Source organism: Macaca mulatta, chromosome 2, assembly GCF_049350105.2.
Source record: "Macaca mulatta isolate MMU2019108-1 chromosome 2, T2T-MMU8v2.0, whole genome shotgun sequence".
In the NCBI taxonomy this organism is placed as follows: Eukaryota; Metazoa; Chordata; class Mammalia; order Primates; family Cercopithecidae; genus Macaca; species Macaca mulatta.
Genome location: NC_133407.1, coordinates 113136974 through 113164594, shown reverse-complemented (window position 1 = coordinate 113164594; position 27621 = coordinate 113136974). Strand labels below are relative to the sequence as shown.

General features: G+C 56.0%; 3 protein-coding genes across 20 annotated transcripts in view; 1 reads left to right on the top strand and 2 right to left on the bottom strand.

The window, feature by feature from the left end:
- RNF123 (ring finger protein 123) overlaps positions 1-11745 on the bottom strand; it is a 34312-nt gene extending 22567 nt beyond the window's left edge. For 3 of the 6 annotated variants that reach the window (XR_003727295.2, XR_013413902.1, XM_015130905.3), the window contains exons 1-12: positions 11679-11745; positions 10043-10160; positions 9781-9865; positions 2984-3063; positions 2749-2843; positions 2266-2320; positions 2068-2153; positions 1679-1765; positions 1383-1450; positions 1101-1226; positions 609-723; positions 418-522 (exon numbers count right to left, since the gene is read on the bottom strand). Coding sequence is in view for 4 of the 6 variants with exons in the window: in XM_015130905.3 (XP_014986391.1) it covers positions 418-522; positions 609-723; positions 1101-1226; positions 1383-1450; positions 1679-1765; positions 2068-2153; positions 2266-2320; positions 2749-2843; positions 2984-3063; positions 9781-9865; positions 10043-10124 (984 nt within the window). In the remaining 2 variants the exon portion in view is untranslated. Of the gene's footprint in view, positions 1-417; positions 523-608; positions 724-1100; positions 1227-1382; positions 1451-1678; positions 1766-2067; positions 2154-2265; positions 2321-2748; positions 2844-2983; positions 3064-9780; positions 9866-10042; positions 10161-11455 lie in introns of all 6 variants that reach the window. The other 3 variants (XM_077992633.1, XM_077992634.1, XM_015130907.3) reach the window with 3 other exon arrangements.
- A 32-nt stretch (positions 11746-11777) lies between these two features.
- MST1 (macrophage stimulating 1) lies at positions 11778-17326 on the top strand. Of its 11 annotated transcripts, XM_077992689.1 has the most exons (19): positions 11796-12122; positions 12586-12702; positions 13397-13544; positions 13621-13733; positions 13811-13925; positions 14004-14140; positions 14222-14342; positions 14487-14605; positions 14808-14976; positions 15091-15221; positions 15320-15422; positions 15546-15682; positions 15774-15809; positions 15898-16018; positions 16191-16268; positions 16396-16542; positions 16624-16730; positions 16827-16966; positions 17092-17326. In XM_077992689.1, exons 1-19 carry the CDS (start codon positions 12107-12109, stop codon positions 17251-17253), a joined length of 2217 nt encoding a protein of 738 aa, XP_077848815.1. In that variant the 5' UTR covers positions 11796-12106; the 3' UTR covers positions 17254-17326. The 11 variants fall into 11 exon arrangements, with proteins under 11 accessions (XP_028699967.1, XP_077848822.1, XP_077848823.1 ...); XM_028844133.2 differs by lacking the exon at positions 12586-12702 and having other exon boundaries at positions 11790-12122; XM_077992694.1 differs by lacking the exon at positions 13397-13544.
- A 416-nt stretch (positions 17327-17742) lies between these two features.
- On the bottom strand, positions 17743-27092 carry APEH (acylaminoacyl-peptide hydrolase). Of its 3 annotated transcripts, none has more exons than XR_013413382.1 (22): positions 27046-27088; positions 26838-26970; positions 26157-26283; positions 25690-25783; positions 25511-25586; positions 25257-25420; positions 24961-25098; positions 24776-24867; positions 24659-24699; positions 24452-24573; positions 23552-23612; positions 22274-22371; positions 21571-21622; positions 20611-20699; positions 20000-20138; positions 19434-19517; positions 19271-19351; positions 18810-18898; positions 18493-18700; positions 18301-18403; positions 18100-18206; positions 17743-18009 (listed from the first exon to the last, which is right to left on the bottom strand). XR_013413382.1 is itself a non-coding variant. In NM_001261735.1 (22 exon segments), coding segments are annotated over 22 exon segments (2199 nt in total). In that variant the 5' UTR covers positions 27058-27092; the 3' UTR covers positions 17743-17903.
- Between the last annotated feature and the right edge of the window lie 529 nt (positions 27093-27621).

Sequence of the window (27621 nt, the reverse complement as noted above, 5' to 3'; positions counted from 1 at the left end):
CCACTCTGGTCAAGGCACCCCTGCCCTGGCATATGGCCGAGGCAGAAGCCTCAGGCACAGAGCCTTGAGCCACTTGAGCAACACCAAACATAGGTGAGCCCTTCCAGGGTCTGACTGAGGGACAAGAAGGCCATTGCCCCGTGGCTCCTCTAAGGCTTGGCACATGCAGTTTCCTTGGCCTGTGATGTTATGATCCTTCAGTCTTCCTTCCAGGACATCCCCTGATGTCCTTGGTTGGCAATGTCCCCGTTTCCCTGGAGGACTGACTTTGAGGTCTGAGGGCCCTGGTCACATGGGGCCCCTACCAGGTAATGCTATGGGACCTCGGACACCTCAGTACCGCAGCCCCAAGTGAAGGCACATCTACCATGGGCGTGTCTAGCATGGCGTGTCTCCTCCCCTCCCAATGCTGCTCACCAGGAGCGGTGCGAAGCGATGGAAGATGTGGGCCAGTGTGAGGAGGACGGTGGGCTGGCCCCGCAACCGCCACTTGGAGCTCTCCTTGTCCAACAGCCGTCCCTCCTGTGTGGAGGGGGGAGGAGGGAGAAGTGTGAGGGGCAGGAGGCTGTGGAGGTCCCCCAGCCTGCCAGGCCCAGACCCCAGCTCACCACAGGATCCAGCTCCACACTCAGCACTGCCCGGAAGCAGCCCAGCAACCTCTGTGCCCGCACTAGGTCAGCACTCGGTGGGTCCTGCAGGGGCCGGTAGCCCGCCACTGGGTAGGTGCCAGAGTTAAGCCAGCAACGCCTTATCTGTGGCTCAGACATGCCCACTCCCTCTCCACTGCCCACTCCCTCTCCACTGCCCACCCCCTCAGGGGCCTGGGCTCTAAGGCAGGGCTGGTTTGCATCACAACTTGCCCACTTACTCTCCCTAGGGAGGACGCTTCACATTCCTCATCTGTTCAATGGAGACAAGGGCACCCAACCAACCAGGCTACTGCAAGGAAAGTTGTCTTCGACACCCTACATGGCCCCCCACTAACTCTGCAGCAGCCAGGGCCTGCCACCAGCCCATGGCATCCCTGGGGTAGGGAGTCCCTCATCCCAGCTCCCCCAAGAGCTTCTGAGCAGCCCACAGCCATCTTCACAAAATGATATCGCAGAGGACGGCTGCCAAAGTTGAAGGCCACGGACTCCTTGAAAGAGAGGCTGATGGCTGGGAAGTAGGCCATGCCCAGGCCCCTGGACAGGTTCTCAAAGGCAGTGCCCAGTGATACACCATTCCTGGGGAGAAGGGTGGGTCTGTGAGCCAGTGCTAAGGATGTGGCTGCCCACCTCAGGCTATCAAACTCAGCCTGGCCCCTTACAGGGCCCAGGAAACTGGGGGCAGTCTTGGGAGGCCCCAGGGACCAGGCCTGGGCATAGAGACAGGAAACTCACAGGCAGAAGGACAGAGTGCCATCATCCAGGTCGATCAGGCAGCTCACAATGTCCCCCGCTGCCCACGCCTGCCATGAGAGGAGGCCTCATCAGATGCACAGAAGCCCAGCAGCCTGCTGGCTCTGAACCCCAGCTGCGTTTCCAGAACCACCCAGGGGAGACTGGCCACAAGGACAAAGGACCTGGGTCCCTGACCCTTCCCTGGTGCCCTATAGTCCTTATGGCTTCCCAGTGGCTCCAAATAAGCTGTAGTGACAGTCATGGGGCGGATGACCCACAGGGGGCTTGGCTCTCACCTTGCCATAATTCGTCGTGGTCACGTTCCACTTGCGCACGCGGTTGCCATCATAGGCATAGGAGTTGTGTGTATCTCCAACCCCCTCCTAGGGAGGAAATGCCTGTGAGGTCCCTGGTGAGGCAGGCAGGGCCTGGGCTAGAGCCCACCAATCACCAGCCTTGGACGCATATGGCTCTAGAGAAGGGAACAGATGATCTGAGGGAAAGAGTAAGGGGTGTTCTCTGAACTAGGGTGCCTGGGATGGGGTTGGACATGTTTCTTCTCCAGAGGGTAGTCCAGGTTGGTTAGGGTCCTGGGCAGTTCTGAGGGGATCCAGAGACCTGATGAGGCCTGCGGCAGGAGAAGCTCTCCCTGGGCCCAGGGAGGGGTCCCCTCCCCAACTTGTACCTCCTGGTTGAAGCGGCAGCTGATGGTGCACCAGCCGATCTGCATGAGCCCCTGGGAGGAGATGAGGACCTCGTAGACCCATTTCCCTGGAAAGAGCTGAGTTAGGGCCACGAGGTGGACAAAGACTGCCTCTTGCCTCATGCCTGGGCCCTTAAACTTTCTCCCAACTACCTAGGCCACAGCAGGGTAAGGTCTCACCTTTGTACACGCATGTGGTAGAGCGGATGGTGCCAAAGTTGCTGTGTCCAATCACCTAGGTGAAGAAGAGGGGTGGTGGGCTTGCTCCCAGGCACACAGAGCATCTCCCCAGGGGAAAAAGACCCCATCCCCAACTGAGCCAGCCCTGGTGGTATTTGCCTGTGGTGGCCAACACTGCACTGTGCCTGAGGATGGTGGGAGGGGGTACGCTTGTATCAGGAGGGATCCTGGGCCAGGGCAGGATGAGAGAGGGACTCAAGGCTGTGCTGGGAAGGGCTGGGGGCTGAGGCCACATCAAGACTGTTTCAGGGCTTTGGTGGGAGAGTTTGAGGACTGAGAACACAATGGTCTGGGGTCATGTCAGGGCAAGTTTTGGCTGCAGCCCCATCAAGATGAGTAGAGAGACTAGGGCCACATCAGGAGGAGCTTGGGGCTGTGTCAGAAGGGGCTGGATCTGGGTCTCCAAACCTCACTCTCACTCACCCCCAGCAGGTCATCATCCACCAGGAGAAGCCCCTCAAAGCCACCTGTGTGGTCCAGGACCACAGTGGATGGGCCAAGCCGCCCTTCAACCTGTCCTGAAAAGGGGAGAGGTGGGATCAGGCAGGGAAGAGCATTTGAAAGGATGCATAGGGTGTCCTGAGCTCACCAGATGTCTCCAGGTCCCCTAGGTCCCAGCTCTGCAGCTCCCAACCCCACTACAGAGGCGGCCACATACCCTGGCTTTCCTCCTCTTCATTGTCCACCTGTAGCAACTGGTCCAAATGTTCTGGCAGGTTCTGGAAGTTCAGGGGTTTCCTGGGGAGAGTGAGAGGCTGCCAGGGGTCCACAAGTCCTTGAAATCAGCCAGATGACACTAAATCCCATCCTTTCCCCTGAGCTCACAGTGTGGCTGCCTAGACTCCAGAAAAAGGGCTGTGCCTAGTCCTAGACTCTGGCACGCAGGTCAGAAGGCTGAATTATCCACTAAATTCAAAAGTATAACCAGTCCAGGCCGGGCATGGTGGCCCATGCCTGTAATCCCAGCACTTTGGGAGGCCAAGGCAGGCTGATCACCTGAGGTCAGGAGTTCGAGACCAGTCTGGCCACATAGTAAAACCCCATCCCTACTAAAATACAAAAATTAGCTGGGTGTGGTGGTGTGTACATACAATCCCAGCTACTTGGGAGGCAGAGGCAGGAGAATCACTTGAACCTTGGTGGGGCAGAGGTTGTAGTGAGCCGAGATCGTGTCATTGCACTCCAGCCCGGGCAACAAGAGTGAGACTCTATCTCCAAAAAAAAAAAAAAAAGCACAATCGGTTCAACCTGGTGCACTTCAGGACTGTTAAAAAAAATAGGCCAGGCGCGGTGGCTCACACTTGTAATCCCAGTACTTTGGGAGGCCGAGGCAGGCGGATCACAAGGGCAGGAGATCGAGACCACGGTGAAACCCTGTCTCTACTAAAAATACAAAAAATAGTCGGGCGCGGTGGCTCAAACCTGTAATCCCAGCACTTTGGGAGGCTGAGACGGGTGGATCACGAGGTCAGGAGATGGAGACCATCCTGGCTAACACGGTGAAACCCCGTCTCTACTAAAAAATACAAAAAACTAGCTGGGCGAGGTGGCGGGCGCCTATAGTCCCAGCTACTCGGGAGGCTGAGGCAGGAGAATGGCGTAAACCCGGGAGGCGGAGCTTGCAGTGAGCTGAGATCCGGCCACTGCACTCCAGCCTGGGTGACAGAGCGAGACTCTGTCTCAAAAAAATAAATAGATAAATAAATAAAAATTTAAAAAAAAAATACAAAACATTAGCTGGGTGCGGTGGCGGGCACCTGTAGTCCCAGCTACTCAGGAGGCTGAGGCAGGAGAATGGCATGATCCCAGGAGGCGGAGCTTGCAGTGAGCCAAGATCGCGCCACTGCACTCCAGCCAGGGGGACAGAGTGAGACTCAAAAAAAAAAAAAAAAAAAAATAGGGGCCGGTGTGGTGGCTCACTCTTGCAATCCCAGCACTTTGGGAGGCTGAAGTGAGCAGATCACGAAGTCAGTAGCTCAAAACCAGCCTGGCCAACATGGTGAAATCCCAACTCTACTAAAAATACAAAAAGTAGCTGGGCTTGGTGGTGTGTACCTGTAATCCCAGCTACTTGGGAGGCAGAGGCAGGAGAATTGTTTGAACCCGGGAGGTAGAGGTTGCAGTGAGCCATGATAGCGCCACTGCACTCCAGCCTGGGTGACAGAATAAGACTCAAAAAAAAAAATAAGTCTCCAAAAAAAAAATACATATATATATATGTACACATATATACATATATAGTGTATTATATTTACATATAACTATCTATATACATATTTTATATACTATATAGTAGCCCTCTCTAAGTCTTAATTCCTTCATCTGTAAAAACAGAATAAAGGCTTATGTCAGAGATGCTGTGAAGAGCCCAGGGAATAACATGTGCTGTCTGCATAGCACATAACCTGCCCACTCTCAAAGGTGGCTGTGTTGATGACGTCTGGAAGAAGGAGGCTGGGAGAAATGCTGGTTCCCAAAGTGGTCAGTACCAAGGCTACCTAGTCCAGCCCTTGCCCCTAGGCCTGTGGTTCCTTTGGGGCAGATTCCAGTCTCGCCACCACCCAGCCAGGGGAGTCTGTGTTGAATGGGACATGTCCTGGAAGTATGAAAGGCTCAGCCCTCTGAGCTGCTGGATGGCTTTGTCCTGTACCCGCCAATCCATAAATCATCAGCAGAGCACATGTCCCACCTACTCGAGCCAAAAGAGTTGGGAAAAATCTGTCTGGGTGGCCCCCTCATCCTCTCAACACACATGCCTAGAGGGAAAAGGGTACTGTCTAATGCCAGTCAGTGCTGTCCTGAGCTCAGCTCCCAAGAATAGCAGGGAGTGAGGTGGTGGTAACCAGCAGGACTCAGGCAGAACGGAGGCCCATTACATACCTGGCTACCCACAGGCTGCCACCACCTGCTCTTCCACCTTTAATGCCAGTTTCTCCCTACTCATCCACACAGACAGAAGGCTCTGGAAGGGGACGAAGATGGGACAAAGCACCCTGACAAGGTAGCCACTACCCAGGCTCAAGGATCACATATTCCCCCAGTGTAAGTCACTCCCAGCCCTGAGCTATAGGAGCGGAGATGCACAAAGGGCCCTCCCCACTCCTGCTCAGTCCCAGGCCAAGGCCAGGTGGTGGCTATGCAGTTGGGGTGCTCAGCTAGCGGCACAGAAGACTAAAGCCAACCCCATCTCTGAATACCCCAGTGGGCCCAAGGATAAAGCAGCCTTCCTCAAAAGCAGTTATAGGCCAAGCATGGTGGCTCACACCTGTAGTCTCAGCACTTTGGGAGGCTGAGGTGGGAGAATCACTTGAGCCCAGGGGTTTGAGACCAGCCTGGGTGACACAGTAAGACCCTGTCTCTTAAAAAAAAAAAAAAAAAAAATTAGTTGGGTGCTGTAGCATGTGCTTGTGGTCCCAGATATGTGGGAGGCTTAGGTGGGAGGATTCCTTGAGCCAGGGACTTTAAGGTTGCAGTCAGCTATGACTGTGACATAGTGAGACCCTGTCTCAAAAGAAAACAATTCTTAACAAGCCCACACTTGGGATGGCTACTCTTGTATCAGACCCCAAAAGTCGTGTGCCTGATCCTGACAGCAGACTGCACATATCTGTGGGCAGTCGGCCTGAGAGCCACCACTGAGTGCCTGCAGCGCTGCCCATTTGGCCAAGACTAGCAACTTGCCTGACCTTTTTGGATCTCCTAGGCCCCAGTTCAGGGCCCTGAAACCCCATAACCACTGACTGATGGCCCTACCACCTGCTCTCTCTCCTGGCGGCCACAGCAGCAGCAGCAGCAGCAGGACCATCTCTGGTATCACATGAGGTAGGGATCAGATGGCTCTGGGAACAGGCCAGGACTGAGTATGGGGTGGGGGTGGGCAGGAACTCTCTGCAAGCAGGAACTTTCTGACCACCACAGCTACTTAAATGGAACAGGTAATGATGCTGCCTTTTGGACCTGCCTAAAGAGCAGAAGTTGTGAAAGACAGAACAGCTAAGGCTGCTGAGGGGGTGAGAGACAGGGACAACCGTGCCTCACTGCAGGGAGGGAGAACCTACTTGATCCTCTGAAGAAGTAATCTGGCAACAGTCTTAAAAGTGACTGCAATTCAAACACTCTAGCCACACGACTCCAGCCCTGGGCATCCTCACAGCATTGTTTACAAAAGCAAAAGTCCTTCCAAACTAGGGCAGTTGTATGGGCCACAGCAGACCCCCGGCCCTAAAGACGCTCAGTAAGATAAATTGATAATGTGGAAAAATACTCTCGGGATAACATTTGATGATAAAAATAGGATGCAAACTTCTATAAACTTTTGGAAGTGAGGGACATGTCCATTACCTTGAGAGTAGTGATGGTTTCACGGGTTATATGTTAACACTTATCAAATTGTATACTTTAAATATGTGTAGTTTATTGTATATTAATCATAGCTCAATAAAAATGTTTTAAGAACTAAAGGTGACAAATTTTTTTAAAGTTTTCTATACAGCATAATCTGAACTACATACATTATGAGATAAAGAAAACAGACATGAAGTTAAAAAGCTTCTGCAGAGCAGAGTAAATGATCAACAAAGTGAAGAGACAGCCCACAAATGGGAGAAAATATTTGCAAACTACCCATCTGACAAGGGATTAATAACCAGAATATATAAAGAACGCAAACAACTCTATAGGAAAAAAACTAATAATTCCATCAAAAGATGGGGAAAATATACGAATAGGCATTTCTCAAAAGAAATCATACGAATGGGCCAGGCATGGTGGCTCATGCCTGTAATCCCAGCACTTTGGGAGGCCGAGGCGGGCGGATCACGAGGTCAGGAGATCAAGACCATCCTGGCTAACACGGTGAAACCCTGTCTCTACTAAAAATACAAAAAAATTAGCCTGGCGCGGTGGCGGGCACCTGTAGTCCCAGCTACTCGGGAGGCAGAGGCAGGAGAATGGCGTGAACCCGGGAAGCGGAGCTTGCAGTGAGCCGAAATCGCGCCACTGCACTCCAGCCTGGGCGACAAAGTGAGACTCCGTCTCAAAAAAAAAAAAAAAGAAAAAGAAAAAAAGAAAACATACGAATGGTAAACAGGCATATGAAAAGGTATTCGCTGGGCGCGGTGGCTCAAGCCTGTAATCCCAGCACTTTGGGAGGCCGAGACGGGCGGATTACGAGGTCAGGAGATCGAGACCATCCTGGCTAACACGGTGAAACCCGGTCTCTACTAAAAAATACAAAAAACTAGCTGGGCGAGGTGGCGGGCGCCTGTAGTCCCAGCTACTTGGGAGGCTGAGGCAGGAGAATGGCATGAACCCGGGAGGCGGAGCTTGCAGTGAGTCGAGATCTGGCCACTGCACTCCAGCCTGGGCGACAGAGTGAGACTCCATCTCAAAAAAAAAAAAAAAAAAAAAGAAAAGGTATTCAATGTCACTGGTCATCAGAGAAATGCAAATCAAAACTACAATGAGATATCATCTCACCCCAGTTAAAATGACTTATATCCAAAAGACAGGAAATAACAAATGCTGGCGAGGATGTGGAACAAGGGAACCCCTGTACGCTGTTAGTGGGAATGTAAATTATGATAGTGCAATCACTATCAAGAACAGTTTGGAGGTTCCTTAAAAAACTAAAAATTGGCCAGGTGTGGTGGCTCATGCCTGTAATCTCAGCACTTTGGGACGTCGAAGTGGGAGGATCACCTGAGGCCAGGAGTTCGAGACCAGCCTGGCCAACGTGGTGAAACCCCATCTCTACTAAAAATACCAAAATTAGCAGGGCGTGGTGGTGTGTCTGTAATCCCAGCTACTCGGGAGGCTGAGGCAGGAGAATCGCTAGAACTCGGGAGGCTGTAGTGAGCCAAGATCATGCCACTGCACTCCAGCCTGGGCAACAAGAGCAAAACTCCGTCTCAAAAAAAAAAAAAAGCTAAACTAAAAACTGAGCTACCATAAGATCCAGCAGTCCCATTGCTGGGTATATACCTGAAAGAAGGGAAATCAGTATATCGAAGAGATATCTGCATTCCCATGTTTGTTGCAGCACTGTTCACAATAGCCAAGATTTGGAAGCAATCTAAGTGTCCATCAGCAAATGAATAAAGAAAACATGGTACATATACACAACGGAGTACTATTCAGCCATAAAAAAGAATGAGATCCTGTCATTTGCAACAACATGGATGGAACTGGAGGTCACTATGTTAAGTGAAATAAGCCAGGCAGAAAAAGACAAACATTGCATGTTATCACTTACTTGCGAGAGCTAAAAATTAAAACAATTGAACTCATGCAGGCAAAGTATTGGATGGTTACCAGAGGCTTGGAAGGGTAGTGTAGGGCTTGTGGGGAGATGGAGATGGCTAATGGGTACAAAAAAATAGAATTAATAAGACCTATCTGGTAGCAGAACAGAGTGACTACAGTAAATAATAATTGTACATTTAAAAATAACTAAAAGAGTATAACTAGATTGTTTATAACACAAAGGATAAATGCTTGAGGGGATGGATACCCCATTTCCCATGATGTGGTTATTATGCATTGCATGCCTGTATCAAAGTATCTCAGGTACCCCATAAATACATATACCTACTATATACCCACAAAAATTAAAAATTAAAAATGTAACACAAAGAAAACAGAAAAGAATCACATTTGAATGGTCATGTTAAAATAACAAGATAGCAGGTGCTTTTCCTTCTTTTTTTTGAGACAGCGTCTTGCTCTGTCACCCAGGCTAGAGTGCAGCGGCATGCAGAGGCCAGCTCACTGCAGCCTCAACCTCCTAGGCTCAAGTGATCCTCCCACATCATCCTCCCTAATAGTGGGACTACAGGTGCACGCCACCATGCCCAGTTAATTTCTATATTTTATTGTAGAGATGGGGTCTCGCCATGTTGCTCAGGCTGGTCTTGAACTCCTGGACTCAAGCAATCCACCCACCTTGGCCTCCCAAAGTGCTGGGATTACAGGTGTGAACCACTGTGCCTGGCCCTCTGTCTCTAAGTTTCTGCTAAAATGTACTTGTAACTTTTATACTGAGTACACTTCAAAGTATTAAACTTGTAAAGAAAAGGCCCTGGAGGGGTTTGTTCTTTACAAGATCAGTCAGAAGCTACAAGGGGCCAGGCTGAGGCCAAGGTGTGGGCAGGTACATGCAAGGCCAGATGCTGGGTGTGGAGTAGGTGCCAGGTGCTAGCTGGGCATGAATGTGCACCTGCTCCCTGACCTCTGCTCCCTGATTCTCAGAAGGAACTAGCACTGCCTGGAGACAGGAAGAAACAGACAGAGTATGCAAGGCAGACTCTCTGGCCAGAGATCTTGCAGCCAGGAGCACAGTAAGAACAGAGCCTAAGCCTATCTGTCCAGAGCCCAGGCTCCCTTTCCCTACAACTGCAGCCTCCCTGCTCTGGTCTGGTCCAGCGGAGTGAGGAGGGGCCACCCACCCAGCCATACCTGCTGGTGGCTGCTGGGGGTACATGGTCAGAAGAGGAAAAGATGCGGTTCAGGTAGTCATTCAGCAGCTTCTCCTGCACAATGCCTGAGCCACAAGTCAGAAAGGAGAAAAGGGCCACATGATCAGTGTAGCTCCTGGCCCCTGCAGGCCCCAGAGACTTCTGGTCTTAGGCCAGCCACAGATGCAGCAAGGCCTGAGGCCTTTGTCCCTTCCTTCTCCTCCCAACAAGAGGAGCCTCCTTCCTTCCCTGCCAGCCCTTACCTGTGACCCTGGATTTCTCAGCATCTGAGGTCAGCCTATAGCTCTTGCGGGAGAAAGACATGCCGGCCCCCTTGGATGCCATCCTTCATCTCTTATGGGCAGCCAGTGGTCCTGGAGGCTGAGCCAGACACACAGCCTGTCTACTCAGGGCCAGCCAGGGGCCCCCAAACCTGACCTCAGTCCTGCCATGGCAGGAAGGCTTGGGAGCAGGTGAGGCCAGGGGCATGCACACTAACACATAGGGCAGGAGAATGCAGGGGCTCCCAGCTTCCTACACAGGGAGGGTAGCCGGGGTCTAGGCCCATGTGACAGGGACCACTTCTTGTTCTCCAGTGTCCCTGTGCCCAGCACAGGCCTGGGCAGAGAGCAGGTACCAGATACATTTTTGCTGAACCATAACTAAATGTCTCAGCTCTGTGGAAATCAGACCAAAATGTCATAAGTGAGGTGTCCTGGGGCAGAGCCCCTGTTTCCATCTCAGTTGTAAGCCATCCTGAGTCCAGCTCACAACCAGAAGCGAGAGTCCTACACATTCCCCCAAGTGCAGACCACCACTGGTCTGGTCATCTCTAGCCATAAGTCCCACTTACTCCCCACAAGGCTGGAGGCTCTTTCCTCAGCCCTGGGTTCCTCCCTTCTTTTATCCATGGTCCTGATAGTTCCCCTGTTTCCACTCACACATGGGGCCTCCCACCTCATCCAAGCACCACCTTTGCCCAGCCCTCATGGCAAACTCCACTGGTCCTCCTAGTGCATCTATCCCTCATATCATGTTGCTGCTGCAGCTGCCCCAGAACCTGCACTGAGTCCCTGGTGCTGGTCTCACTGATGTGTAGCTGTGCTGTCCAACACAGCAGCCATCATCCACATGAGGTTACTTAAATTTAAAGTTGTAAAAATTAACAATTAGATTTCTCAGTTGCCTTAGCCACATTTCAAGAGTTCAATGACCGCAAGTGGCTAATGGTTACTTTATTGGACAGCACAAAGGTAGGACATTCCCACCACGATATAAAGTTCTATTAGACAGCGCAGGTCTAGAGTTTCGCTCTGCAGCACTGCCTTAGCCAGCACTCCCTACTCTGCAGCTCAGCCTCTTATCTCACCCCAAACAGACCCTCTACTCCCGCCACAAACCCTTGTGGGTCTGCACCACGCCTGCCCCTCGGGAAGGTGGTTTTCCCGACCTCGGGCCCTCGGTGGGCGTCCGTGATCGGTGCCCCTTCACTACCAGAGTAGTTGAAGGTCTGATTAAACGCAGTCATTCATTTGATGAGCAAACCTTCGAGACACCCACTCCGGGTGTCAGTTGCTGAGGACCCAGGTGAGAGACGGACCTTGTCCCCGCCCGGGGACTCCCTGTCACAGCTATCCCATCCAGCCCCGCCGGGGTATTCGGGCTCAAAACCTAACCTACTCCGCCGTCTGGGAGCCCAAGGACAGCGAGGGCGGGGTATGGCTCCCCCAAGTCGCCCCCGCCTGGCCCCAAGCTCCAGAGGACCTGCCAGAACAGCTCCCGCTCGGAGTTTAGCACCACGATCCCTGTGCTGCAGCTGCCCTCGCACTGGACTAGCCTGGACCGCGAAGGGAGCAGCCGGAACCCGCCAGGCTCAGAGCCCAGCCGCCCCTCACTCACCCCGAGCCTCGGCCGCCGCGACCCGGCTCACAACATCCGCCCAACCTCTTGGCTACGGCGTCCGTCCAGGGCCAAATCACGCGCACGATCGCGCGCAGCGCCTCCAGCCGCGCACGCGCACTGGCCCGAGCCCAGCCTGCGCTAGTGGATCCCCTCCAGGGCCTCCCACAGGGTTGTTCCAGGCCTCAGCTTTGCCGGAAGGCCACACCACCTCCGACCTCCGCCTGCTCTGGGGATGCTCCCAGCCCTGCTGCGGCAGAATGCGAAGTGCTAACCGGAATCCCTAGGCCACCTGTCTCCTACCCATACTTGGAGGCCCCGCTCAGACGGTCCTTAAAACGTCTGAAAGGCCGTTCCTGCCAGAGTCCCTGCTACCTGTTACCTCTACCCTTATTTAGTCCTAGTGGACAGCCTCGCTCATCCCTGGGATGACACTTCTGGCGGGTGAGATGGGCCTCCCTGGGCTCTGCAGCCGGGCGTGGGCTGACCTGCCTACAGCTGGGGCCTGATAAGGTGGCAGCAAAAGGGTGGAGGGGAGGCAGTGTTGAAGCTGGGGCAAGTAATTTTCCCCAATTTACAGGGAAAAACTGAAATTCAGAAAAGTTTAATGTCACCCAGGGGCTGGAACCCAGAACTTTAGCAGCTCTCACTTTCACAATGCCCTTGGGCGACTAGGCTGCAGAGGGGTTTCACCCCAACCCCAGGACACCTCAAGTGTCCCCACCAAACCTTCCTAACACCTGTCCACTTAGTAGGGAGGCCTCTCAGGGGATTAGCTGTAACTGACCCTTGCAACTGATCTATGGGACCTGAGGCCTGGCCCCTCATGGCTCCTGTCACCAGGTCTCAGGTCAGGGTCCAGCGGCCCTGACCTGACATGTGGAGCCAGAGCCACCCAATCCCGTAGGGACAGGTTTCACAACTTCGCGGATGGGGCTGTGGTGGGTCACAGTGCAGCCTCCAGCCAGAAGGATGGAGTGGCTCCCACTCCTGCTGCTTCTGACCCAATGCTTAGGGGTCCCTGGTGAGTGCCTCCCACCCTGATCTCCATCTACCTTCAGGAGGGGGTTGGGCCCATCCTCCTAGGATGAGAAAAAAGCTGGGGAGCCAGAGGCTCAGTGTACATGGGGCAGTGACCTTGGCCTCTTGAGCACAGCTGGGAAGCCCTAGGAACACACATACATTGCCCACTTAGGCCTCTATTAGCACATCTGCTCTAGCACTGAGGCAGTGTTGGGACCACACAGATGCATGCACACAGCAGGTAGTGACCTCTCCTGAGCCTGATCTACCCCTCTAACCTAGCATATGCCTCTGTGCAGGTGAGAGCCCAGATTTGGTGTCTGAATGCCTAGCCAGGGCCCCTGGCTGGGTAATGTGATGGCTCTGGGCCTTAGCATTCTCATTTGAGAGATGAGATGGGGCAGGCTCCATCACCAACTGCTCTCACAGAGCGTACATGTTAGATCTGAGCCCGGTGCCTGCCACTAAACAGAGGCACTGGTGATAACTACCAAGTCTGGGCCTGCTTCCCAGGGGAAATTTTTTTCACAAGTATCTGTGCAGGGCAGCTAGACTGGCCCTTGAAAGTGCATACAGGGTCCATCCCAGAACTCTTGTAGCTTTGATCCCCTGCATGAACAAAGTATGGACATACCAATACACATTACTGACATGTATGCCCACCTGACCCGCACCCACTCATGCCCACTCTGCAGGGCAGCGCTCGCCATTGAATGACTTCCAGGTGCTCCGGGGCACAGAGCTACAGCACCTGCTACATGCAGTGGTGCCCGAGCCTTGGCAGGAGGATGTGTCAGATGCTGAAGAATGTGCTGGTCGCTGTGGGCCCTTACTGGACTGCCAGTGAGTGGCCACTGGGCCTAGATAAGACTGGGGGCAGGGCAGGCTGGGCTGTGGCGTTACCCTGTGCCTTCTCCAGGGCCTTCCACTACAATGTGAGCAGCCATGGTTGCCAACTGCTGCCATGGACTCAACACTCGCCCCACACGAGGCTGCGGCATTCTGGGCGCTGTGACCTCTTCCAGAAGAAAGGCGAGTAGGGGTGGAGAGGGACAGGGTGGGAGATAGGGGACCTCAGCCCAAGTTGATTTTCTGTCTCTTGCTCCCAGACTACATACGGACCTGCATCATGGACAATGGGGTTGGGTACCGGGGCACCGTGGCCACAACCGTAGATGGCCTGCCCTGCCAGGCTTGGAGCCACAAGTTCCCGAATGATCACAGGTGAGACAAACACCTTCCCTCCGTCCCGGCCTGGGGCCTTCCCCCGGCACACACTATAGTGCTGTTCTGGGCCCTCAGATACACGCCCACGCTCCGGAATGGCCTGGAAGATAACTTCTGCCGTAACCCTGATGGCGACCCCGGAGGTCCTTGGTGCTACACAATAAACCCTGCCGTGCGCTTCCAGAGCTGCGGCATCAAATCCTGCCGGGAGGGTAAGCGGCGCCGGGTCAAGCTGGGAGAGTGGAGGGACAATCCCACGCCCGTCCACCAACCCACTGGCTGTTTGTCTCCAGCCGCGTGTGTTTGGTGCAATGGCGAGGATTACCGCGGCGCGGTGGATCGCACGGAGTCAGGGCGCGAGTGCCAGCGCTGGGATCTCCAGCACCCGCACCAGCACCCCTTCGAGCCGGGCAAGTACGCGCAGGCGGTGTCGGCACCCAGGGGGCCGGGCTAGGGAAGGTCCAGGACTCCAGGGGCAGGGCTCCGTGTAGGGCAATTGGGCGGGGCCAGACAAGCCTGAGTCCCAGGGTCTTGTTCACGCCCCATTACCGCCCCCAGATTCCTCGACCAAGGTCTAGACGACAACTATTGCCGGAATCCTGACGGCTCGGAGCGGCCCTGGTGCTACACTACGGATCCGCAGCTCGAGCGAGAGTTCTGTGACCTTCCCCGCTGCGGTAGGCGGTGGGAACCGGGCCTGGGAGGGTACCTGGGAACCTTGGGGAGGGGCGTGGCTTGACTGGGGAGGGAAGAGGGGCTGGTCGTGACCTGAGAGCATATCCCTTGGAGTACCGTACACCTGCGAAAGGCGGGTTTGGTCCCAGCCCCAGAGGGATCTCAGCTATAGCTCGGGGTCTGACCTATCTCGGTCCATCCAAGGGTCCGAGGCACAGCCCCGCCACGAGGCCACGACTGTCAGCTGCTTCCGCGGGAAGGGTGAGGGCTACCGGGGCACAGCCAACACCACCACCGCGGGCGTACCTTGCCAGCGTTGGGACGCGCAAATCCCGCATCAGCACCGATTTACGCCAGAAAAATACGCGTGCAAGTGAGGTGGGGGGCGGGTGTTGGGACGTGCTGCCGCGGGTGAGACGGGAGGAGGGTAGTCACGGGCTTAGGGCTGGAGGCTGGCGGGCTAGGACTGAGTGGAGCGCCTGCTTAGAGACCTTCGGGAGAACTTCTGCCGGAACCCCGACGGCTCAGAGGCGCCCTGGTGCTTTACACTGCGGCCCGGCATGCGCGTGGCCTTTTGCTACCAGATTCGGCGTTGTGCGGACGACGTGCGGCCCCAGGGTGAGGCCCAAGCTTGGGGGCTAGAGCCGGGGCTGGAAGCCTGGAACCGGAGGGCCAGGGCGAGGTCTTGGCCTGATGGCTGCCCCCACCCGCCGCAGACTGCTACCACGGCACAGGGGAGCAGTACCGCGGCACGGTCAGCAAGACCCGCAAGGGTGTCCAGTGCCAGCGCTGGTCCGCTGAGACACCGCACAAGCCGCAGTGAGTTCCTGGTGCTCCCGGCCCCGCCAGGGCCCTAACCCCGGGGCGGCATGTTTTGGTGTCTGGGACCAGAGCCTGGAGATGGTTGACACTACTCTGCCACGATTTTGCTCCCGCTCCTAGGTTCACGTTTACCCCTGAACCGCACGCACAACTGGAGGAGAACTTCTGCCGGAACCCAGATGGGGATAGCCATGGGCCCTGGTGCTACACGATGGACCCAGGGACCCCATTCGACTACTGTGCCCTGCGACGCTGCGGTGAGCACTAGTGATGCTTCCCCCATGACCCTGCCTCAACCCCCACCACCAAAGACTGGCTCCCTTAACCCCAGTGAACTTTGTCTTTCAGCTGATGACCAGCCGCCATCAATCCTGGACCCCCCAGGTTAGGAGTTGGGCCAGTTATGGGTCAGGCCCTTTAGCCCACCACATCCACACAGTCTGGGTTTCATCCAGCCCATCCCGTCCCACAGACCAGGTGCAGTTTGAGAAGTGTGGCAAGAGGGTGGATCGACTGGATCAGCGTCGTTCCAAGCTGCGTGTGGTTGGAGGCCATCCGGGCAACTCACCCTGGACAGTCAGCTTGCGGAATCGGTGAGGCACAACTGCTTGTCTCCCACCGAGAACAGCTAAGGTTGTGTCCTCTGTAGTTATCCCACTGGGGGTTGGGAATCTATCCCTGCCCCTAGAGGTCCTAGCCAGAAGATGGCAGGTCTAGCATCTGTCCCAGGACTCTGTTCCCTGTCCTAATTCCCCACTCCTCCAGGCAGGGCCAGCATTTCTGTGGCGGGTCTCTAGTGAAGGAACAGTGGATACTGACTGCCCGGCAGTGCTTCTCCTCCTGGTGAGCCTCCCCTGTGTTTGGGGACCCAGTCTCATCCCACCTTCCCCCTTCCCCAGGCAAGCTAACCAGTGAGCCTTGTGGCAATGGACTGAGAGTCACAAATGACCTAACAGAGCTTCTCTCCCAGCCATATGCCTCTCATGGGCTATGAGGTATGGTTGGGCACCCTGTTCCAGAACCCACAGCATGGAGAGCCAGGCCTACAGCGGGTCCCAGTAGCCAAGATGGTGTGTGGGCCCTCAGGCTCCCAGCTTGTCCTGCTCAAGCTGGAGAGGTATGTGGACAACCTGGGAGGGTGTGAGGTGGGACTGGGCCTTGTGGCCTCAGACCCTGAGTGCCCCCATTCTTGCTAAAGATCTGTGACCCTGAACCAGCGTGTGGCCCTGATCTGCCTGCCCCCTGAATGGTATGTGGTGCCTCCAGGGACCAAGTGTGAGATTGCAGGCTGGGGTGAGACCAAAGGTAAGAGCACAGTGCACAGGACTGCTCGTGGCCAGGAAGCCCAGCCTTGGATCTTCCTCCAGGGCCCTCTCCTTCTCCCCATTCGCCTCAATGCAGGTACGGGTAATGACACAGTCCTAAATGTGGCCTTGCTGAACGTCATCTCCAACCAGGAGTGTAACATCAAGCACCGAGGACGTGTGCGGGAGAGCGAGATGTGCACTGATGGACTGTTGGCCCCTGTGGGGGCCTGTGAGGTTGGTGGCAGGGCCCTGGACCAGCCCTGGGAGGGTATGGGGGGGCTAGAAATGAACTATTTTATCATGAAGGGGGCTAGTCATTGCTGTGGCCCAGGGCCCTCATCAGTTCTCCTACTTGCCAGGGTGACTACGGGGGCCCACTTGCCTGCTTTACCCACAACTGCTGGGTCCTGGAAGGAATTATAATCCCCAACCGAGTGTGCGCAAGGTCCCGCTGGCCAGCCGTCTTCACGCGTGTCTCTGTGTTTGTGGACTGGATTCACAAGGTCATGAGACTGGCTTAGGCCCAGCCTTGACCCCATATGCCTTGGGAAGGACAAAACTTCTTGTCAGACATAAAGCCACTTTTCCTCTTTACGCCTGTACAGATGCTTCTTAGCCTCTGCTTCCAGGAAATGAGTCAGTGACTCCTTGCTAGGGCCTGGGTGGCTTGAGCCCAGCACACCCTGGGCTAGGTGATCTGTCCCTGGGACTACTTTTGCCCATGGGTGCCGTGGAAAGGCAGGGTCTCACTAGTCCCCCAGACATACTCTTGGGAAGGGTGGTGCAGAGTCGTTGCTAATGGAAGGGGCTGCAACAGGGAAGCTAGGCTCGTACAGAGTCCTGGTTGCCAGGACAGGCAGAGGCTAAGCCTCTCACTGTTCCTTCCCTTCTCACACTGGAGGCAGATGAAGCCCTTGTGGCTACCACACCCAGAACCTAGGGTCTCTGCACACCAGGGTGGGAGGTGGTGTTGGGATTGGCTTGGTACAAAGTACCAGCAGGAACCAGGCTCTGTGTCCTAATTTATTATGACTACATAGCCCACATTCCTCTGCCCACGCATCCGTGGAGTCCAGAGCCCAGAAAGCCTCCTGTTGCCCTGCCAGACCTTGGAGCTCCCCAAGAGCGAAGTGTGGCATAGGCTGATCAGCTCATGCAGAATGGCAGGGCTTCAGCTGCCCAAGTGTGTGCGTAGCCAGAGCACAGCATTCATGAAGCTGTCTGACTCCACCTCCACCTCTGATAGTGCGTGGGTGCTTTTGGGATAGAGCAGGAGCCTGTAGAAATTAGTCAGCAACATTTAAGGTTGGAGGGTCCTCCTATGCTCACCTGCCCACCAGCTGCCAGGGCCTTCCTGCTGCACTCACCGAACAGGCACATTCCGGGTCTTGAGGGCACGGTAATACTCCATGCCCTGCTTGAAGGGCACACGCCGGTCCTCCTGGCCCAACATCAGTAACAGTGGTGTCTTCACCTGGGTGTTCGGAGAGGAGTGGGGAGCTGTGTTGAGCTGGGCCCTGGGTTCTGGATGGATGGGCAGCACACAGGGCAAGGAGGGGGCTGCATACCTGAGGGATGTATTTGATGGGCGATTTGTCCAGCATCTCAGCCCACACGCTGAGGTCTGGCAGGCAGTCACTGCTGAAAGGAAAGCCAGCCTCCACCACGCACCTGCAAGACACTGAGCTGATGCAGACCCAGGAATTCTAGGCCTGCAGGGCTCCATGAGAATATGAGGTAGAGGAGGGAAGGGCAGGGACCTGTGGTGTATGCCTACCAGTCAGGGATGTCAGTGGAGCCCAACATGGAGGCGATGTTGATCACAGGGTTCCGGGCCACGCAGGCCCTGTAGGTTTCTGGGTACTGACCAATCAAGTGGCAGGAGATGAAGCCACCATGGGAACCACCCATAAGGGCCACATGGCTTGCATCAAAGTGTTCCTCCTGGAGCACCTGTTCCACTGCAAACTGTAGGGTGGGGCAAAGCATGCTGCAGCCAGCTGCCCACTCAGCTGAATGGGGGCATCCCCCTGGCAGCCCATGTTTCAGCCTGTCCAGAAGCCCCAGCCCCTGCTACCTGGACATCCTTCACATCCTGGTGGCCCACATTGCCTGGGAGGGAGAGGATGCTGTCCTGGCCAAAGCCCGTGGAGCCACGATAGTTCACTGAGGGCGGGGAGGGACCAGACAGTGTAGTCAGGCAACATTCCCAGCCCCCTGGACACCCTTTCCACACATCTGTGAAGTAGGCCCTGGGGCCAGCTATACCACAGACTGTCAAGGGGAAGGGACCCAGAGATTTGAGGCTGCCACCGAGTAACCACAGTGCCCTTCCCCTGGAAGTCCCAAGTTAGTCCTTGTTATCACTATGCCACAGAACCAGAGGCTGGGCCCCGGCAGTTCCTGGTAGTGGTTACTAGGTCTGGGCTACAGAAAGACCTGGAGACTAGAGTGGCACCCATGGTGCTTGTACAAACCAGGTCCACCCCTCTCACTCCACCACAGTCCTAACAGAGCTGTGGGTCCCTGCTCACTCACCTAGTAGTACCGCAAAGCCCATCTTGCAAAGCATGGCTGGGAACAGCATCCAGGCAGTGACAAAGGATGAATGGGGCCCCCCTGCAGACAGGGAGCAGAGGGTGAAAGGGCCAGCTAGGAGGAGGGCTGGGAGGGCAAGGGCTCTTTAACACCAGATGCCTACCGTGGGGCATAACCACCATGGGCACCTGGGTCTTATCTGGAGGGTTGCAGGGCTGCAGTAGGATTGCTTCAAAGTCAAGGCCAGCTGCAAGGAGAGGGCAGCAGTCAGCAGGGCCAGCCTAGGGGCTTCCCCAACCAAGGGCCCATCTGTAGCTGCAGGTCTGGGGCTGACCTCTGGGTCAGAGACCTGGCCAAGGTAGTCCACACCATGACACATGGACCCCAGAAGTCTCATGCTGCTTCTGCCCTCGTCAGGGAGCCCCACCCTGCAGGGACAGCATTCAGGATGAGGTGTGGTCACTGAGACTTGTATGAGGCCTATTTTCTTTGGACCTGGGTCTTCCCACCACACATGATTTGGCCTGGTGGAGCCCAGGTGATACCCAGAGCAGGCGCTCAGATGTCTAGATGCTACTTCCCATGCCCATCCACAAGAGGAACAGAAAACCTCTTAGAGGTCATCCCCAGAAACCCCACAATGTGAGACAGGAGGTAGCAAAGGTCACCGCAGAGGCTTTGTGCTGGGGAACCTGGAGAAGACATCCCTCTGCCCCTGGCCCAGCTCACCATACTGCACATTCTCTTGCTCTGGGGGTGGCTGTAGCACCCGGATGCCCCAGTGGATGTCAGGAATGGGCTCGGCCTCCTCCAGGGACACCCACAACACTGACTGCTCCTTCCCTGCAGAAGGCAGGAACCCAACTTTCTGCCAAGGGGAAGGAATATGTCACAGGTGGCCTGGCTGCCTCCCTGCCCTTCCCTTTTGCCCACAGTGGGAAATAGGCAGCTCTCACTATGCTGGGCCCTCCACCCACCTCCAGAGGGTATAGCATGGCTTCCTGTTGTGGGATGGTATATACCAAGGTATTCACACTCATACAATCACACACAGGCACACCCTTCCCTCCTCAGCTTTTAGGCTCTGTTGTCTCCTTAGATCTATAATACCAGGACTGGGTACTTCCCCAGGCACCTTGTTCTGTACAGAGCAGATTCTAGCCTAGTAGTTCGTCCCTGTGAGTGCCAAACCCTCATGGACCATGCCAAGCTGGGCCTGTGTCTTGGCCCATCTGTATGCTGACCAGCCATGGTCAGACTCGGGGGCCAATTCCCTGACCTGGTGAGCTTGGCCTGCCCAGACCCCCTGCCTCCACGGCCTGGGACCCACCGACACTCACCAGGGTTGGAGGTAGGCTGGGTGTGGAAAACTGTGCCACCATGAGGTCCCGGTCAATTGTGAGCAGCTTCCAGCTCCCACCTGACCCTCCTGGAAAAGGCAGATGCCACTAAGTGCTTAGCAGGAGCCATCACCTTTCTTACCTGCTTCTCTTTAACAGAGTCCCAGGCTGGAGATTCTATGGAAAGGTGCCCAAGAAGGTACCCAACTGCACATGGCCCTGGATGAGCCTCCTGCTCTCAGTCCCTTGTTCATCTGACAGACACTGGCTGGGCTGGGAACTGCCAGACCTTGAGATACATCAGACCATGCAGACACATCTGCCTGTCCCTTGGTGGCTGCTGTGTGCAGGGTGGCAGCTGGGACCGGGGAGTGTGCTGATTTGGGGCAGTGGTGTCCAAGCAGATTCTGAAGCAGTTGTACAATGAGATGTAGCTTTGGAATAATATTTTGGTAGCTTTGTGGAGGAGCGGGTACAGTCAGGTCAGGTGGAGGACTCAAAACACATCTCAAGGGCAGAATCACCAGGCCTAAGTATGGGGAAGATGCAGGAGTCAACACTGGGCTTTTCCTGGGCCCTGAGGTGACAGAGCTGCCTCTGCCTGAGACAGGCACCCAAGGTTTGCAGAGGGAGAAAGATGACTCTGGCAGATCTTGGTAAGAGAGAGTTTTGTGGGTTTTAGGAGCAGAGGTAGGGGCCATGCTGAGGCTGGGCCAGGACACATGGAGCAGAGTTAAGTGCTAAAGGGCAGTAGAGCAGGGAAGCTAGTCTGTTGGTTGGGTAAGGGTCTGCACGGACAGGGCCTTTGGGGACCTGTTAGTAAAGGCTGTGGAACAGTCAGTGGTGCTGAGTGGCTGAGAATGCCATCACTGCCCCACATGCTGGAGCTCCAGTCCCCCACTGCCTGGCAGGCTTGCTCACCAGCCCTGTCCTTACCACCATCCCCAAAGCCTTGCTCACCAGCTGTGAGGGAGGTCACAGTGCCCACTTGGGTGTCCACAGCAAACAGGTCCTGAAGCAGAGAGGAGGCCACATGTGGGACCACATCCAAGAGTACTCCCTCTACCTATGGGTCCCTCCCCTACCTCCTCTCTACCGTCTTGGAGAGCCCTGGCCAGACCAAGGCTGTGGACAGCTATGGTGATGGTTACTCAGTGCAGTAGGGAGTAGCGTGAGGGCTTGGGTTCAAATCCCAGCACCATCACAACTTGCTGGGTGACCCTGGGCAAGGTAAGGAATGGCTTTGAGCCCCTTTGAGTTGGCACGAGCACCAAATATCACACCCAAAAGGAGCCTGGCACACTGTGGGTGCCTTTACTCCATCCCTGGGGGAAGGGCTCAGTCCTGTCCCCATCAGCTGCCATTACAGTGTGTTCAGGGACCCACCCCAGTGGCAGTCCCCTTGACCCCCAGCTAGAAATGCCTGGGAGGGGTTGCATCTCTGCCTCAGATGAAAAGGCCTGAGTTCTGCTGTGGTGTACCAGGCCAGCCTGTCCCTTCCAAGAGAAATGAGTCCAGGATGGGCAGGCAGGGTTTTAAGGGGCTGATGAGACTTTGTGGCTGGGCATTTCACCCAGGGGCATGCACGTGCTATGTCTCGGGGCGCAGGGCTCCTGGGGGTTGACCACAGGGGCTGCCCCTCAACACCATCAGTGTCCCTCACCTGCCGGCTGCGCTGAGCCGAGTCAAAGACCACTCTCTGGCTGTCAGCTGACCAGCATCCCAGAGGCAGAAGGCTGCAGTAGATCCCAGAGAAGTTCTCTGTAAAGACAGGAGGGCTGGGGCTGCATCCAGCAGTAGAGGTAGGGAGGGTCAAGTCTACAAGGCAGGCTAGGGTACTGGGGAATTCACCCAGGGCCCTGCTCAGGCACCAGTCGGGCCCCTGCAGCTTGTGGCACACATGGGGGCACCCTACGCGATGAGGAACTGCCTGAGTGGTGGCTGAGGGGCAGAGGCCTCTGGGGACCCAGAGAGGCAGAGCTCAAGAGCTCCAGAGAGAAACCGTGGGTGCTGAGAGGAAAAGCACTTGCTCTCCTGAGTTGCTTCAGTTGAGCCCAGGTAGGTACCAGGTGCTTTAACCAAGATATCATTTGTCTGTCTTATCTCCACTGTGGTGCTTAGCACAGCGTTTGGCACAGGGGGCTCAGTAAATCCTATCCTTTAATATCATCACTCACTTAACGCTCACTATAATCCTATGAGGCAGGCAGACATAATCACCCCTCCATGAAGAAATGGGAGCTCAGGGAGGCCAGGACCCTGTCCGAGGACATAGCTAATTTAGGGCAGAGCTGGGATTCATACTACGTTCCCACCACTGCATCCCTGCAACCCAAAGAGAAGACAAAGAGGCTATCCCTCATCCACTGAACTCCTGGAACTGGCCGGGTGGCCTGAGAAAACAAGAGACTCATCCTTGAGATGTTCCAGGAGAATCCAAGCAGAGCTATGAACACTCAAGACAGGAGTCTCTCAGCCAAGAGCCACCCTCCTGAAGACCCAGCTGACTTCAGAGCTGGACAAAGGTTGCTGGGGTTAGGATGGCGGACAGGATAATATCATGCCCTTGGGTCCAGAGCCTCTCAAGTGTGACATTCCAACCTAGTGCACTTCCTGAGACCCACTCGAAGGAATCATGGTTTTGGTTTGAACCAGCCATTGGAAAAATAAGAAAAATCTATTTATGACCTGCAGCACAGGAAATAACACATCATCAGCTTGGGCCACTCTGATCTCAGCTTGGTCCTACAACTCCTTGCTATCGAATTGTTCCCTATGGTGACAGCCCCACTCCCTGAGGATGCTGGGCATAGGGCTGGCCCAGCAGGGAGGGAGGGCCCTCAGAAGGAACCTAGGAAAGAAGAACGGGGCGGGATGCAACAGATGGCAGGAAAGCAGAGCTACAGGCCCCACTGCACCCACCCAGCCAGGTATGCCTTACCTCCCAGCTGCCGAGGCACAATGTCTACCACCACTGAGGTAACCTTGGTATACCAGTCATACTGCAAGAGAACACAATGGTCAGGCCCAGTAGGGGACAGGCAGTTCCCTTCGGGCACAGTGCCCCGTGCCTATCCCCTTTTGCCTCAGGTAGCCCCAGGGGAGGAGGGAACTGGAATAAGCCTGATATATCTCTTTTCTGGTGACCTGGACCAGATGCCCAAGGGGCCTCAGATAGGCATGTCCCTCTGACTTTTTTTTTTTTTTTTTTTTTTTTTTTTTTTTGAGACGGAGTCTCGCTCTGTCACCCAGGCTGGAGTGCAGTGGCCGGATCTCAACTCACTGCAAGCTCCGCCTCCCGGGTTCACGCCATTCTCCTGCCTCAGCCTCCCGAGTAGCTGGGACTACAGGCGCCTGCCACCTCGCCCGGCTAAGTTTTTGTATTTTTAGTAGAGACGGGGTTTCACTGTGTTACCCAGGATGGTCTCGATCTCCTGACCTCGTGATCCGCCCGTCTCGGCCTCCCAAAGTGCTGGGATTACAGGCTTGAGCCACCGCGCCCGGCCGTCCCTCTGACTTTTACTAGGGGCTCAGAGCTCTTCCTGGGGAGGGTCTGGGATTGTGTAACTCCCCACTATATCCCAGCCCCTTGCAGAGCCTGGTTACATGCAGTTGAGAGCCAAGGGGAGGAGCATTCTTGCAGTGCAAAGCTCTCCATGGCAGCACTCTCAACCTCTAGGCCCTGCCTTGAGAGGACAGGCAGAACTCACACTGCTGCTGCACTGAGGACAGAAGGGCACCTACTGAGGGCCCATGGGGAGATGATGCTGGCCCTTCAGCTCTCATCCACCATACCATCTTCTTGCTGACCATCCTCCCATCCCCGCCACCTCCAGCTCACCAGGCACAGCTGGCTGCACTGATGATGGGGGATCAGAGATGGGTACTGCAGGTAGACAATGCGACATTGGTCTGGGCTCAGCCGGGGAGAAGAGACAGCCAGGGAATCATCTGAGAGGAGCTCTGGGCCAGATGGAAACAAGAGCATCACGCAGGCTGGCAGGGCCAACATGTGTCAGCAAAGCACAGGTGGGCATCAGCCACTTACCACACTTCCCCCCGATGAGGTCCACATAGTACAGGGCTGACCTGGAACCGCGAGACAGACATTCAGTCTCAAGGCCAGCTGGGCTGCAAGGTCCCTTGCCTTGCCCCACTCCCTCACCTGCGATTGGTGCAAAAGCGGATGCCCAACCGGAAGGGCTCATGCCACCAGCCCACAAACACCACACCAGCATCTCCAGGGGCCCAGAATGCCTGCAAACAAGATCACAGGGCAGAAGTGAACAAGGGATGGTAGCTGAAGAAGGGCCCCAGACTCCAGGAGGGACATAGGCTGTTGCTGCTGACCTGTCCAGGGGACACATTCTCAGGGACCCCCTCAAGCACAGAGATGTTGCCACTCTCGACATCCAGCACGCAGAGCACAGGGATGCTTTTGGAAACCATGTTTTCTCCCCAGTCTTCGTAAAACACAAACTGATCCCCCTGAGAACACAAGATACTCAATGCCCAGCCTGTCTATAGGACCTGCTCTGCTTCCTAGAAGCTAGTGCCTCCCCAGGTCTGACAAGCACAGTATGGGAAGGGAGCACACTGAGCCCCAGGGCTGCCCTGCTGGGCCTTCGTGGATTGACCACGAGCACCTTGATGGGTTGGTCTGGCTTCTTCAGCCTGGCTATCTCATCATCGCTGGCACTGACGTCCAAGGCTTTGGTCTGAAAGAAGGACTCGGCCTTGGGGCGCTTCCTCTCTGCCACATACAACAAGTGTGTCTCCGAGTGCGACCAGGACAGGCAGCCAAAACAGTCTGGGTGCAGGGAGGGCCAATCAGGGGGGGGCCCAGGGCTACGGCTACCCCTCCTGTCCACCCTGCCTGCTCACCAGCCAGATGCCTCACCATCCTCATAAACAGGCCCATGTTTCTCCAGCACTGATAGGTTGAAACTCTTGAGCTTCCGGTTCTTCTCCCAGACCTGAGGACATCTGGGCATTAGGCTGTTTGCCCGCTAACAGAGCCTTATCTGTGGGGCAGAGCCTCTCTCTAGTCACCCACTACCTGGTCCCATGTAGACTCACCTCCAGGAACTGCTTCTCTTCCCCAGGGCCCGTGCCTCCAGCCTTGCGCAGCACAGCTTTCATGCTGCCTGAAGGAGACTCTCTGCTCAGCAGTCTGTGGACATGGGGTAGCACAGGTCAGGAGTATCTTGCAATAACCCCTTCCTGCTCCCTTACTGGGCACCACCTCTTAGGAGAGATTCTTGAGGCTCTGGCCCCACACCAGCTTCTGGAGTACCTTGCCTTTCCTCCCTGAGGCAGAGACTCTACTCTCCCCAGCTCCCCCAGGCCACCACAGGCTCTAGTCCAGGTGAGTTTGGAGCAAGCCTCCGTTGCTTATCAGGCCATGTCACCAGAAACTGAATGAGCTCCCAAGGGGGCAAGAATCTGGCTCCTGGTCTCCCTTCTAGGCACATGGTGGGCATTCACAAAAGACTTGCATTGCAGACGCTGTGGCCTTGCTCACAAGATTCCTTCCTCAAACTTACTCCCCCCGGGTCTCCACACTGTTGCCTGCAGGTCCGGCAAACACCACTGAGTCCCCGTCATGGAACACCAGGTATTGGCGGCAGAATCGAATGTTCTCCATGCGTTCCAGGTCCCTCTGGGTCCACTCTGTGAGGGGAGGCATGAGGCTGCTCACCTTGTCTTGGCTACTCCTGGCTACTGCCCCCCAGCCCACCTGACCCAGGAAGGCCTAGATCTTCCTCAGTCTCTCAATCTGTCTCCAGACACTGACACCCTGGCTGCGGGCTGGACAACACTTGTCCACAACCCTAGTCCAGGCCTCCAGAGCCTGAGCTGACAGCCTCTTTGAGAGAACCCCCTAGTAACCCCAGCACCCACCCTGGAATCTTGAGGGCAGCCTGGCATGTGTATGGGATGGAGTGTTGGCGGAGCACCCTACAAAGTCCACGCCCTGAACCCAGGTTTGAATTCTACCCCTACACCATCATCTCGTGCACTCATGGGCACCATCCGATAACGCCCCGCACGCCCCCGCCTCCCCACACACCTGTGTGCAGGGACCTGTGGGAGTGTATCCTCCAAGTACAGGCCGGCTCCCCATACACCCTTACACACTGTCAAGCAGCGAGCCCTCCACACCCGCTTCCTTCCCACCCCAGTGCGCGACCCCGTCGCCAGCCAGTTCCCCTTCGCACACACACCAGTGTGCACCGTCCGGTACTGGCCGCCGTACTGTGTGGTGACCTCCGGGCCCAGGCAGGCGGCGCTCAGCGCGGGCTGGCGGCTAAGGCCCCGATACAGAGCCGCCGCCTCCTCGGGCTCGCTCAGCAGCACCTGCGCAGGGGACACACCAGGGTCAGGCCCGGTCCGGGCTGCAGGGACCACGGGGACCGCGGGCCGAGCCCTCACCTGACGTTCCATAGTCTCCTCTCTGCCGCCTGGGCGAGGCGGGGCGGGGGGGTGCTCGCGCCCGGAAGTGAGGCTTCCGGGGGCGGAGCCTGGGACCGCCCGGGCTGTCTCCGCCCCTGCCCTGCGGCAATCTGGGAGGGGGGGCTTTCGGCGAATAGGCGAGAACCGTTGGCAAGGGGCGGGCCTTGACGGTGAGAGGACCCGGCCTGGCAGCGAGAAGTCCCGGGTGGAGAGAGCAGGGGCGTCGAGAGGAGGAGCTGGCCTTCCAGGGGCGGACTAGTCAAGTGGGGGGCGGGGCCGTGGGGCGAGGCGTTGGATCTCGGAGGAGAGAGGGCGGGCCTGTGGAAGCGGAACCCGGGAGCCGGGCTTCGGGGGGGGTAGAAGGGCCTACGAGAGAAGCGGGTGAGACAGGACTGCGAGGCGGAAGCAGCGCGGTCGGACGGGCATGGCCCGAGCACCTGAAGGGCGAGGCCCGAGGGGAATGGGACCAATGAGTCTCTGAGGATGAAGGGCGAGGCGGGCGGGTCCAGAGTGGAGCCCCGCGAGGAATGAGGAGCCGGGAGCCCGTGAGGGTGA

Coding starts and splice junctions, on each gene's coding strand:
- MST1 (XM_077992689.1), top strand. Junction 15,423..15,545: donor GAGACACCGCACAAGCCGCA/GTGAGTTCCTGG, acceptor TCCCGCTCCTAG/GTTCACGTTTACCCCTGAAC. Junction 15,683..15,773: donor CTGTGCCCTGCGACGCTGCG/GTGAGCACTAGT, acceptor TTTGTCTTTCAG/CTGATGACCAGCCGCCATCA.
- APEH (XM_077990641.1), bottom strand. Junction 22,372..23,551: donor TGTGCCTCGGCAGCTGGGAG/GTAAGGCATACC, acceptor CTGTCTTTACAG/AGAACTTCTCTGGGATCTAC. Junction 18,010..18,099: donor ACCCGGAATGTGCCTGTTCG/GTGAGTGCAGCA, acceptor TAATTTCTACAG/GCTCCTGCTCTATCCCAAAA.